This window comes from Cajanus cajan, chromosome 3 (genome assembly GCF_000230855.2).
Source record: "Cajanus cajan strain Asha chromosome 3, NIPB_CcT2T_4, whole genome shotgun sequence".
Lineage (NCBI taxonomy): Eukaryota > Viridiplantae > Streptophyta > Magnoliopsida > Fabales > Fabaceae > Cajanus > Cajanus cajan.
Window position 1 is genome coordinate 23,652,921 of NC_138519.1, and position 13,203 is coordinate 23,666,123.

At 27.2% G+C, this 13,203-nt stretch overlaps 1 protein-coding gene across 1 annotated transcript; it reads right to left on the reverse strand.

Moving 5' to 3' along the window:
* Positions 1-743: 743 nt before the first annotated feature.
* RA-5 (RAS 5) lies at positions 744-5,151 on the reverse strand. The gene is made up of 8 exons (XM_020347191.3): positions 4,981-5,151; positions 4,097-4,169; positions 3,826-3,873; positions 3,697-3,744; positions 3,169-3,240; positions 2,914-3,069; positions 2,702-2,805; positions 744-1,096 (listed from the first exon to the last, which is right to left on the reverse strand). Exons 1-8 carry the CDS (start codon positions 4,992-4,994, stop codon positions 1,000-1,002), a joined length of 612 nt encoding a protein of 203 aa, XP_020202780.1. The 5' UTR covers positions 4,995-5,151; the 3' UTR covers positions 744-999.
* Between the last annotated feature and the right edge of the window lie 8,052 nt (positions 5,152-13,203).

Below are 13,203 nucleotides of genomic sequence, written 5' to 3' on the forward strand. Positions count from 1 at the left end.
ATAGTGGAAAAAATATATTTAATTGTACTATTTAATGTCTAAGTTTAATGCAGATTTTGTAACAAAAATTTTGGAATTGTACATTTTTCCAGTTAAATTTTAAACTTTGAAACTTTTTGCCACTTCATTAATTGATTGTTTGTCTCCATTAGTTAACCGTTGATTACAGACATGATATGTTGATCATTGATGTATCATGTTGATCACAAATATGACACATTATATCACATCATTATCTATATGTTACATTAACAATCAACAGTTTACACCGGTAATCAACATATTATATCAATGTTAATTAACAAAAACAAACAATCAATTAACATGGTGATAAAATGTACTAAAGTTAGAATAGATAAATGACAAAATGTGTAATTTCAAAAGCTGAAAAACAAAATTTACGAAATTGCAAGACTCTATTCGTAAAAATTATAAATAAGTCTAAAAAAATATTAACAGTAACAGTACATTTAATTTAAATTCTTATTTATTTATTTGCGGAGGCAAAGGCTGAAAACTATTGTTCCAATGTTTATATTTATGTAAAATGCCAGAATAGTTACTTGAAGACATCATTTCCCATGTTAAAAGGCACAAATAAACTTGGTAAATTAGGGGAGTGAAATTGATGCTCTATGCAATGCCTTTGTTCTTCACGAATGTTTGTCACTGGTCATTGTTAACAACTTTTTGTTCAGATGTTATGAGATGACAGTCATGGAGTGATCACAATACAGCACGTGTTGTATCAAAGCAAGTAAAAGAGAACTACTATTGTCATTGTAGAAATAGATGGGGGAAGGAATATAGTTTTACCATTAACAAGTACTAAGCACAAACATAGCATTCAAGTATATGTAAAGAATGGGATCATCTAGGCCAATTCTCAAACCACAGGACGGATTATGTAACACTGGTCCACTATTTAGTGAAATAACAGACCTTACATGCAAAGAGGGTAAGTGTAGACCAAGCAAAATGGATCTCAACACCATTTAGTTAGGAAGAGCAACAACCACCTTTTTGTCCAACAGGTTGTCCTCTGATCTGCACTGTTGGAGGCCTTGCATTGTTCAAAGAAGGTTGGCTTGCCATTCTGTATAGAGAAAAAAGTTACGATCACTTGTTTGAACAAGAAAATAAAATGTTCAATACTAGTTAACTAGTCAGTCACAATTTTTTTTTTTTTTTTTTACAGAGTAATTGTTCAATATCAAAGCCAACTTAAGGTACAATCAGTGTAAAGATATAACAAAAAATTAGAAGGATAAAATGTTTTCTTTCCTTTTAAACTTTTCCAAATTCGATTTGTCCCCTAAAAGCTTTTTTATTTTCTCTAATTTGAAAATGCACCACTCTTAGTACTCAAAGTAGTTTAGATAGCACTTTATAGTCATCTTTAAGCACTATCTAAACCACTTTAAGGATCAAAATTAGTGTATTTTTTAAATTAGAGGAACTAAAATAGTTTTAAAAAATTAAGGGACATAAATCGAATTTCAAAAATTTTAGAACTAAAAGCATTTTTCCCAAATTAAAATTTGAATGAAACTTTGGAAAGCCACAGGTTACACACTAATTATAATGAATTAGATATGTTTAGTCCATGAATTTTTGTCAATTTTTACTTTTAGTTCTAGAAAAAAAAATTATTTGATTTTACTCTCTAAAATTTTTCTTCATTAATAAAATATCTTGACATTAGGGACAAAAAAATATTAACCGGAGAAAGTTAAGAAACTAAAAGTGAAAATTGCAAAAGTTCAAAAATAAAACTAGTAAAAGATTATTGTTCAATAACTAAAAGTGAAAATCGAAAATTTTTTAATGACTACTAGCATACTTCATCCAATTATAATTCATGCATATTTATCTGTGAATGTGAGTGTACCAACAACAGATTATTAAATTTCTGTGTGATTGAATTGTTTGACCTAGTAATGCTATCATAGGAATTAAAAAGATGCTATGTGGAAGTTCTATGAAAAGCTTAAAAGATTTTTATTTTACCTTTCTTATCCAATTTCACATATCAACAGTGAACAAAAAAAGCACAACAAAAATAACAAAAAATAAATAAAAATAATATTTGACATGACACATGAGTACTACATTAGCAATTAACTTTTCCCTGCCAAGGAAACTGACATCAAATAGACTTGAAATAAAGAAAACTGACATGCCAAGTTTAATTATTCTTTTTGGAAGTTGGAAACTAAATTTTCCTAAACTTTACTTCCGAGCAAGAAAGCGTGGACACACATTTTATGGACACTTCAAATGCCCCTTAGCTACATTTTATTAACTTTTATACTTTGTTTTTAAACTTCAATACCAATATAGATGGGAATATCACAATAATTGTAGATAAAATACAGCCTTTTATCATGTCTAAAAGGACTTGTACTCATTTTAAAACATGATTGTCTCTTGATTTAAGATTTGTCTTTAATGTTAATTTTATATTGTTATTAACTTAATGCGTTCGTCTTGTGTTTTAATTTTTTTTATAAAAATGACGTGTCCCATATCCGTGCTTCATTAAAAACTCAAAAACCTAAAAATGTTTTAGTGCTTTTCTCAGTAGCAAAAAATACTAGTTTCACTATTTAAAAGATGAAACAAATGTAACCTAAACTTAAGTGACTTTTTTTTATTTTTTAATAATATCTGCCATTCAATAATAAAAAGGAATGGGTACCTATTCTTGATGGAAGCAGCCATGGCCATGAAGGCATCTTCGACATTAGTAGCATCTTTTGCACTTGTTTCCATGAAAGGTATGCCAATTTGATCCGCAAATTCCTGCAATGGGAGAAAAATAAAAGGTGGGTTTAGATGTGCTGGTTGGGAAATAAGGAACATAAACATTATCATTCTAACAACAGAGAGTGATATATGTCAAGACTATACTTTAGCTGTGTCATATGAGACAACTCTATTTGATGTCAGATCACTCTTGTTTCCAACCAAAAGTTTGTTAACATTATCACTGGCATAGCGGTCAATTTCACTGAGCCACTGCTTAACATTATTGAAGCTATCTTCATCTGTCACGTCATAAACAATCTGCCAAAGGAACCAGTCAGAGAAGAGCACCATGAAATCCCCACAAAGGCAAAGAACCTTATATGTTTAAAGTCTTGTGCTAAGAAAACCATCACCCACAATGATTCCATGTGCTCCGCGATAGTAGCTGCTAGTTATTGTTCTAAATCGTTCTTGCCCGGCAGTATCCCACTACAAAAACAGAATGTAAACCAAAGTAAGAAAAAACCTGTCAATAAAATCAAGAATATCATTAACGAGGAATGCTGACAACACATTCACTACCGCCCTCCTCTTAACACACTCCTTTTCATTGGTTAGACTTTATTGAAAATCACAATCAAGAGAGAGAATCATTAAATAAGACGTGAGACTTACAAACTTTTGTGTTTTACAATAAATTTCAACCATTCAAAAGAGTTTTAAAGAGTGTATTCCTAGCATTACTCACAAATCTCACATTGTCTAAGAACAAGATTGCTTCAAAAAAAAAAAATCTCAAAAATTAATTAATATAGAAATGAACAATAACAAACACTGCAATGGAAAAGAACATTGACCTAAAGAGATTCAAACATATATCTTAAGCTTACTGAGAGTATAAAATCAAGAAATAAAAAAGCAATATCAAGCCAATCAGATACATACGATCTGTAGTTTAATTGTCTTCCCATCCTGCTCAACAGTCCGAATTTTCTGCACAAAATAACATGAAATGATCAGTGGAGATACAATTTAAAATGAGTTCAAGTTAAAAATCTGCCACATTGTACTCACGAAATCAACTCCAATGGTGCTTATATAGCTCTCAATGTATGAATCATCCTGTAGCACAACAAAAAAAAAATCATCATAAAGATAAAATAATAAATAACAGTATTGAGCAGCAGGGGTACCATCTCCATGTTGAACCAATGGAGAAATATGACATTTATGCTAGAACCTCCCAGAATTATATAACCACACAAGATGATTTGGCAGAACATCACATTTTCACTCAGAAAAACTAACAAAGAAAGCAAGAAAAGGTAAACAATAGATAACTTACAGCAAATCTTAGAAGAAGGCACGATTTCCCAACTCCAGAGTCTCCGATTAAAAGGAGCTTGAACAGATAGTCACTGCAAAAATACCCGCATCACATGAAGTTTCTCACTCAAAATAGACCAGCAAAATGTTTTAGAAACTAAACTCAAAGGCCAATTACAACGATTTCACAGACACACAATTATTAAGACAATGATTTGTCACATGTTCCCTCCAATTAAAATAATATAAATACAAACACATTGATGAATTAACATTTCAAATCTAAGACACGTGAGGTTATGCCGTTGTGAACAAAATCCTAACATCCAATTGTGTTATTAGTAATAGTACCATCATGATCTCCATAATGAAATTGTAGTTCAAACTATTCAAACTACGAATCCATTTTATCGGTGTCCCCAATCATCAGAAAACACGATCACCTTATTTTTATTGGTTCCACAGGTATCTTTCTTCCCAGGCAATCTTCTATATCACACTATCATATATTAAATATTTTTTTATAACCTTGTTAAATCAAATACAAATATAAACATATCTATCAATAGGGATTCAACCTTAATTCGTTATATTATTGAAAAATAACCTCTTCTGCTGGGCCAACCCGTGTTACTAAATCACATGCATGAAATAATCTTAATTAAATACATAATATTTCATGAAAACTAGAACATTAAAATTAAAATTAAAATAAATAAATCAATGAACCGGGTCATTTCAAATCATACGATCCAATCAATCTAGGGTTAACAAACACGAAAAACAGAAACACTCAAAAACAAGACATCTAAAGGAATCGGTGACAGACAGAGACACCCTTTTGAAAAAGAAGAAGGATAATCAGAAAAAGGAAAGGAATTGGATCGAGGAAAAAGAACGCACTATTCAGGATTCATATTATCGGTGAAGTCGCCGGAAAAAGAAGGGTTATCGGCGGAGAGAAGAGAGGTGCACCACAAAAGGCACCAACTATGAGGAGAATGAAATGCAAAAGGGAATTTTTTTTTCTTTTTTGGTTTGTTTGGGGTGCTTTTCAATGGAAATCGTGTGGGTGAAGTGAAGGGGCTATACGGTGACGTATTGAATTGGCTTCGAGTTTTGTTATGTTGGTTGCGCTTCACCATTCACACATGGTAACCGTTGACGGTGACCAATTAAAATTCAACTCACGTGCCTTTCGCATGCATTCTTATTAATCTTCATTTTCTAATGTTTTTGTAAAATAATTTTAAGTAAAAAATCAAAAAAAATATATATATAGTGTACATTTAATAATAAGGAAAACTAATGAAGGTTACATTTTTTCTAATTAATAAGTAATTGAAGAATAGATAATATCGTGTACTTATAGTATATTAATGTTAAATAGTCTTTTCTTCCCTTTTTATAAGGGGATAATTTAAAAATAAATCATAGTTATTTTTATTAAATATTTTATAAATTTTATAAAATATTAATTTTATTTTCATCTTTTAATCTGGTTAAAAATTATAATTTTATGTGTTTTTATGTTATTAAATGCTAATGAAAAATAATTTTTTTTATCTTTCATCTCATAAACATTTTAATTATCATTTATCAATTTGATTAGCATTGATAGTATAAAATTTGATATAAAATAATATATTATTACAATTTAATAATGATATACTATTAGTCTATAAAGTTTTATACAGTTAAACAAAAAATCTTTATTATAGGTAGAGATGGGAATAATTTATATTTAGTTTTGAATAAATAGGTGAAGTTTATTCTATAATTTTTTTTATTTATAATTTAAGTCTCATATATTATTTATTATTTTTTTTTTATAAATCTAGCTTGACTATTAGTCTATTTAAAAATCTATTTTATATTAATAGCTTTAAATAAGTTAATAAATTTAAATTTAAATAAATCAATAAATATACTTTTAGTTATACATATGATTTTTTTTTTAATTTTCTTGATGAAAAAATAGTTGACTCTATTATCATTAAAATTTAGTGTTTAAAATAAAAATAAAAAATTAACGTAAAAGGAGCAACTCATGCATATTTTTGTACACTAATGTATACTCATGCATATGTGTGATGAAAGAAAATGAAATATTGACAATTTGATTTTTTTATCTAAAAAGACTTTTTAAATATTTTTTTATATTTTATTTGAAATATTTTAAATAACCAACAATGAAGATGAAGGAAAAGAGCTGACAAAATATTGGTCACTAAATTTTCTATTTATTTTTTTAATTTCATATGAACAAGGAATGCAAAAAGTTCAAGTGTAGTGAAAATGTGAAAAATATTGATAATTTGATTATTTTTATTACAAATTTATTTATTTAATTATATTGTTGATAATATGCATATTTTTTTATTATATCATATAGATAAATAGACTGATTTATCGGACTTAACTAATTTTCTTATAAACATAAGTCAAATTTTTTTAAATAAATAGACTTTTTTTAAAAATTTAAACCTAACTATATTTATTAAATAGGTTGATTTTAAACAAATCTAATTATAAATTTTTATTTAAGACTTAATTTACTTTCATCCCTTCTAAAGAGTAATTTATCAAAATAAAGAATTGATTTATCACGTTTTTTAAATAAATAAGTTAGGTTTAATCAAACTTAATAATTTTATTTTTATAAACATAAGTCTAATCTTTTTAAATAAATAATAATTTTAAAAAATTTTAAATCTAACTTTTTTTTATTAAATAGGTGAATTTTAAATAAGTCTAACTATAAATCTTTTGTTTAAAACACCCATTTTCATCCATAATTATAAAGAATAATTTATCAAAAGAAAAGAATTAATACATTGTGATTCTTATTAGTGGAAGACTGATAATAAAATAAAAATAAAAAGAATAAATGATTCAATTTCATTTTTAATGTTATTAAATGATTTGTAAGTTGATTTGAGAATGACGATTCAACATAGAGAGAAAATAAATGAGGGAGATGACATGGGAACCGAGGAGGAGAATGTTAATGTCATTGGAATTATAAGTCTCACCATAATTATAATTTAAATATTAGAAAGGTTCAAAACACATTATTCATATTTTTTTTAGTGGGTAATTTTTTCTGAAAGTTTATTTTTTTAAGTTTTACATCTTATTCAATAATTTTATAATTTTAATAAATTTTAATTAAAAATATTATTTTAAGAATATCTTTTTATTTTTTTACAAATATGTTACTTGCACCCTCTTAAAGTATTTGTTAAATTTTTAGACACATTGTAGCACTATAATATATGAAAAAAAAAAAAATAATGCAAGCTAGCAAACAAAGGAATAAATAAAGGGTTTGACTTTGTCTACTTCTCCACTCATAAAGAGATTAGGAATATCTATATGGGCTAGTTCGGCCCGTTTAAGGTTTAGTCTATAAAGCTTACATTTTTTATGGGTTAAATAAATTTGATCTGTAAAATAAATGATCTTTTTTTTTAAAGATTCGTATCCGTCTCGTAAAACTTGCGATTGAATGGATAAGTCCACAGGCTTAATAAAAAATTCGAAAAAAAAGAACTTCTTTCCCTTTTTTTATGTCAAGAATATATAGAGAAAAAATATATATAAAAAATTATATTAAAATATAAATATTAAATAATTTAAAATAAAAAAATTATAAAATTTTTAACATACAAAGATTTACACATTTAAACTAAAACATTAAAATATTGACATATGAAATTTGTACGTTTAATCTAAAACATATTAAGTTAGAAAAATGTAATATACTTTAAATATTAAATATATTAAATTTAATACTTATTACTTATACTTATTTATTAACAAAATATTAAAATCATTCATTATTTAAAATCTCCCATAAAGTTAAAAGAAAAAAAAAATACTTTTCTTAAACGGGCTACCCTGCGGAATTCACGGATAAAACCTATGAAATTCGCGAGTTTTGCAGACCAAACTTAATTTCTTTTATAATTATGTAAATTTTTAAAAAATAGGTCCGTTAACTGTGCAGGTCACGATGCTTGAGCCCATGTACCCACCCCTAAAAGAGACCAATAAAACTATGAACATTTTTCATGTGTTTATGTTTCATGGTAAGCCATAATATGTTGCTGTTCCTCAGAAAATAAATGATATGAAAGCACGGTTGCAATTGTAGTAAGCACAACAGAAGGTGACTAGAAGTGTTGACACACAACATGGCCTGTTAACTCCACAAGAACAGAAGACAATCGCTGCAATTGTAAAATTGAGTGAGTATCCATTTTCAATAGTTCTAGTCAAGGTTAGAGATGGACAATGGGATATGATGAGAGAATTTGTTGATAACATTCTAGATCGAACAGTTGCCAATTTTCATTTTGTGAATTTCATCGAAATAATGCCAAGGAGTATAGATTCAAGCATAAAACAAGACAGATTTTGCTCTCCCAGTTATGGAGATTCCTTCTCAATACAAAGCGCGGTTCTTATCTTATGGCAACATTTGGCCAGCAACAACAGGGTCATCTTGCAAGAGCAACATACTCATATTTACTTCCTTGATAACCCCTTTATTGAAGTTGCACAAACTGGATCAAAATTATTCAGGGAGTATGTATTGACAACATTATCAGATAAAACTGTGATCCATGAAGTTGAATTTCTTCCTGTTATTGATCTGATACTAATTCTTAAGAAAGACCACATTATATAGACAGGACAAAATAAAACAGAAATAAATACATTATAGCCCTTGATCAATATGTTACCAATGAAAAACATCATTGTTAGTTTATTTTCTTGTAGTTCTTTTAATGATAGATATCAAGAGTAACAATAGTACAACTAATTTTTTCCTATCATAGTGTTAGAATGGGTCTAGACAAAAAAAAAAGCTCTAAAATTAAAGTGGTTGAAAAATTATATTAAATGAAGTTAAATATTATTTTTATTATTTTTAAATAATATAATGTTAACCCATAGATAAATATTATCTATTAATTGACACTCATTAAAGTTATATATAAGTATATTCTTCTTTAGAGATTATTAATGAAAAATATGTATGTTATGTTCATCTTTTTTTATAATTTTCTTGTAATTATTTGAATTTGATAATAGATTCCAAGAATGGTGATATTATAACAATTGACGCCACAATGCCTTTGCAGCAAAACATGAATTGGACGAAACATGCATGTCAATCCTATCTTCATTTCATGTTTCATAGTTTAATTATTAAATATCTTTTATTTGTATGTTTAAGATTTTTTTTATTTATTAAAAAATATAACAAAATGAGTCTAATTTGAAGAGTTGATCTTTCATTATCAAATAATCATGTTATCTCTATATATATATATTTCTATCACATTTTTAATCTTTATTGAATATGATAATCATTGTTATGTTAATTAAGTGATAATTGATCCAAATTTTTTAGATAATGAATATAATACTCATACATAAATTTATTGTATTAAATATTTAACTTAATATTTTTTAAACATAAATATACATCACAATTGGATTTTTATTTACAAGTTTTAATATTTTGAAAATATTGAATATCTTTCATTTTTAACACCTTCAAAAAAATCTTTCTATATAAGTAACTAAATAATCTTTTAACAGTTCATCTTACACTTTTTAAACACACTCTTTTTAATTGGTTAAAATTTATTAAACATAAAAATTAGTGGGTCTCACACCTTATTTAATGACTTTCTCTCTCATCTCTCTTTTGATTTTATGATTTTTCGAAAGAGAATGTATTAAGAGGTGTGTTTCTAACACTCATCATATTATAGGTCAGATTGTTTAAACATTTTTTTATCTTATAAAATTTCATTTTTTAATAAATAAAATAAACACTTTTTTATTTATTTGTTTTTTTTATTTTATCAAATAAGTAGTTTTCAACTTTCTTAGAAGCAAGTCTTGTCTACTTCTTAAAAAATTATTTTTTAAAATACTTGTTTGAAAGCACTTCTTTTTAAGCTTAAACAAATGGACTCTATACATTTCTTTCAATTCATAATTTATTTTTGTTATATTTAGAAATATTTAATCGTAGTATGTTAAGTTTGAAATACTCTCATTTAATATCTATGTGAAGTAAAAATAATTATGAAGTAAAAATAATAATTGTCAAATAAGAATATATGTAAAAAAAAGTAATTAATATCATTTAGAATGTATAAAATATAAAATTATTGAAATAAAAGAGAAAGCCTAAAATATATATATATAAAAAATTATGTCTTAACACTATTTTAAAAAAATACTTTAAAAATTAATATATTAACTTTGACTTTTTATTTTACAAAAAATAGTGGGGACATTTAATTTTTAGCATAATAAATGAGTTTTTTTTATTTATTAATAAAAACCCATGATTTCATTCAAGAAAAGAAGAAGCCTCAAGGGCCATTACATTACGAATTACAAAAGAAAAGGCTGGCGGTGGAATTTTGTAATATCCTAAATTTTTAAAAATAAAACAATATATATATATATATATATATATATATATTATTAACATAAGTCTTAAAATTATATTTTAATATAACAATTAAATTTATATTAGTTACTCTAACTATACGAGTATCTAATTAAAATTCACATTGTGTAAGATATACATAATAAAAACAAGAAAAGAAAATATCGATGGCTCTTGGAGCTTGGGGGCTTACAGGCTACAACATGGGTTTGGATCGGTGTGTCTCTTTTTAACCTCTATATTCGAGTTGGGTTAAGTATAATGTTGATGGCTTTGTACTCTTAGAAACCTTGGTGATGAGCATGGACAATGGATTCAATAAGGTTTTAGTAGGAAGTTGGATGTTTGCTCCTCCAATGCTGCTGAGATTGAGATATCCTAGCCTCATTGCTTTGCCTTTGAGAATGTTTGGAATGTTGGTTTTAAGAGTGTTATTATTGTGACTAACCACCCCTTGCATAATCTCTTTTTAAGAGTGTTATTATTGGGTGTCATGTTAGGTTTGTTTTCACTGTCAGGAAAGCCAATTGTTTGATAGATTTCACAGTCAAAAACGAAAAAATGCACTCCCCTTTTGTATCCATACTAATAATATTATTATTAATAATAAAATTACCTTTTCAAGAAATCTGGAACACATAAAGATTAATTCATTTTGAAAATTAAACTGTGAAAGGTGTTAAAATTTTATTATTTTTTTTTTCCTAAATGTTAATAATTTTAACGCATCCCCAAGTTTCTTTGGAGAAAAATTGTGGAGAGTTATGGAGTTGTTTAGTTTAAGAATTCTTTTTTTTTTAAAAGCACTTTTCATTTTTAAATTTATAAGATTTGAAAATATGTTTGTCTTGAGAAATTATATTTTGCTTTGAAAAAAATAAAAAAAACTAAAAATATCTTAATTTTACGATGGTAACAACATTGACAACGATGATGACAAGAGTAATGGTGATTTGGTGGCGTGATGGTGATGATGATGGTGATAGCGACGATGACGATGATGGTGGGATCACTGCCAACATTTGCACCACCATCATTGTTAGGCATGGCAACGGAGCGGGTCGGGTACGAATTTCCTGTCCTTGCGGTTCAAACCCATTCCCGTACACATACCCGTATCAGTAAAAAATTAATTAATTTTATTTTTGCAAAAAAAAAAATACACAATATTTTTAACTTATCTTTCCATTATATTACAATTGTAATTGAGTTGTTTGTTTATCTCATATTTTAATCAAGAGATTTATTAATAATTAAACAATCACAAATGTTTCACATCATAATAAACAATCACACATAATTAAATATTAAAATTCTTTAAAATAATCAAATTGGGGACATGTATTAAACCGGGGATGGGGACGGGGACGGGGCGGGTAAGTATATACCCGTCCCCGTCCCCAGTTTAATATGTCAAGTTTTACCATATATACCTGTATCCGGTCAAACTAGGTATTCTCCATCAAAGTTTATTTGTCATCCCTAATCATTGTTACTACTACCACCACCTCTACCATCATCGCTGCCATGTAACGACAATGACAATGATAGTGATAGAGATGATGACAATAGTGATAATGATGATAGTAGTGACGTTGCTATGTGCCAATTAATTGGGGTATTGCCACCACTACTACTATTGTCTTATTGTCACTATGACCATTGTTGTTATTGTTGTCACACCACCATTATTACTATCACTAATACAAAATGATGGAGTGATGAGATCGAAAAAGAAAGAATCTAATTTATAATTATGGTACATACTGTTAGAAATTTTATTTCTAATAATTAATGTGAGCTACATATATTATTTGTAGTATTTATATTAGTTATTTACATTTAGTTGGACTCAATAAAAGTGATCTAATTTTAGTGAGCCTTTAGATTGCCAACAATAAAACTAAAGGACCCAAATAAGTGAAAACCAAATTTGGACCGTTAGGGGTTGATGGAAACCTTAATAGGTTTAAAATTGAAAAGATGGTCATGGTCCCCAATATGCCAAATTAGAAACATGCATCTCTCTGTCTCCCTATCAGAAGAGGAGCATCAAGTCCTGTTGAGGAATCTAGTAATTTGGCTGAGAAAGATCATTGCACCAAAAGCTATTACGCTGCAACCTCCGGTCAACGTCAATGGATACATTGTATGTGTTACTAACCTTAACTCTGTAATCTGACATAATGATTCTTAATATTGATTAATAGAAAATTTCTATTTGGCTTAAGAAATTTATCCTAACAAGTAGTATTAGAGCCGTCATTGTAGTTATGTTATGGAGTTCTAAAACGTATCATTATAATATTTTTTGTGATAGAAATTGAATGAATCAATCTTTGATTTGTGATTTGTTTACATGATTTGATCCACATATCAGATATAATTTTTTCTATTTTTTTTTATTTTGTTTCATTGACAGTACGAGTATTTGAATGCGTTGGTCGTATGATAGCTCCAATTTGATTTAATTGGTTATATGGATACATATATGATCGATTAAAATTGATTTTTATTTATTTATATTAACAAGATCGATTAAAGGGATTATTTTAATTATGGCATTTTTTTATTCTGATTTTTATATCTCTTGGCCATTGATATTATATTCAAATTTGACTTGAAAACTTTGAAATTCGTAA

Excerpts from the sequence above, each read along its gene's own strand:
- RA-5 (XM_020347191.3), bottom strand. Across the intron at positions 3,874-4,096 it reads GCCTTCTTCTAAGATTTGCT|GATGATTCATACATTGAGAG; the intron begins GTAAGTTATCTA and ends GTTGTGCTACAG. Across the intron at positions 3,070-3,168 it reads GCGGAGCACATGGAATCATT|ATTGTTTATGACGTGACAGA; the intron begins GTGGGTGATGGT and ends TTCCTTTGGCAG.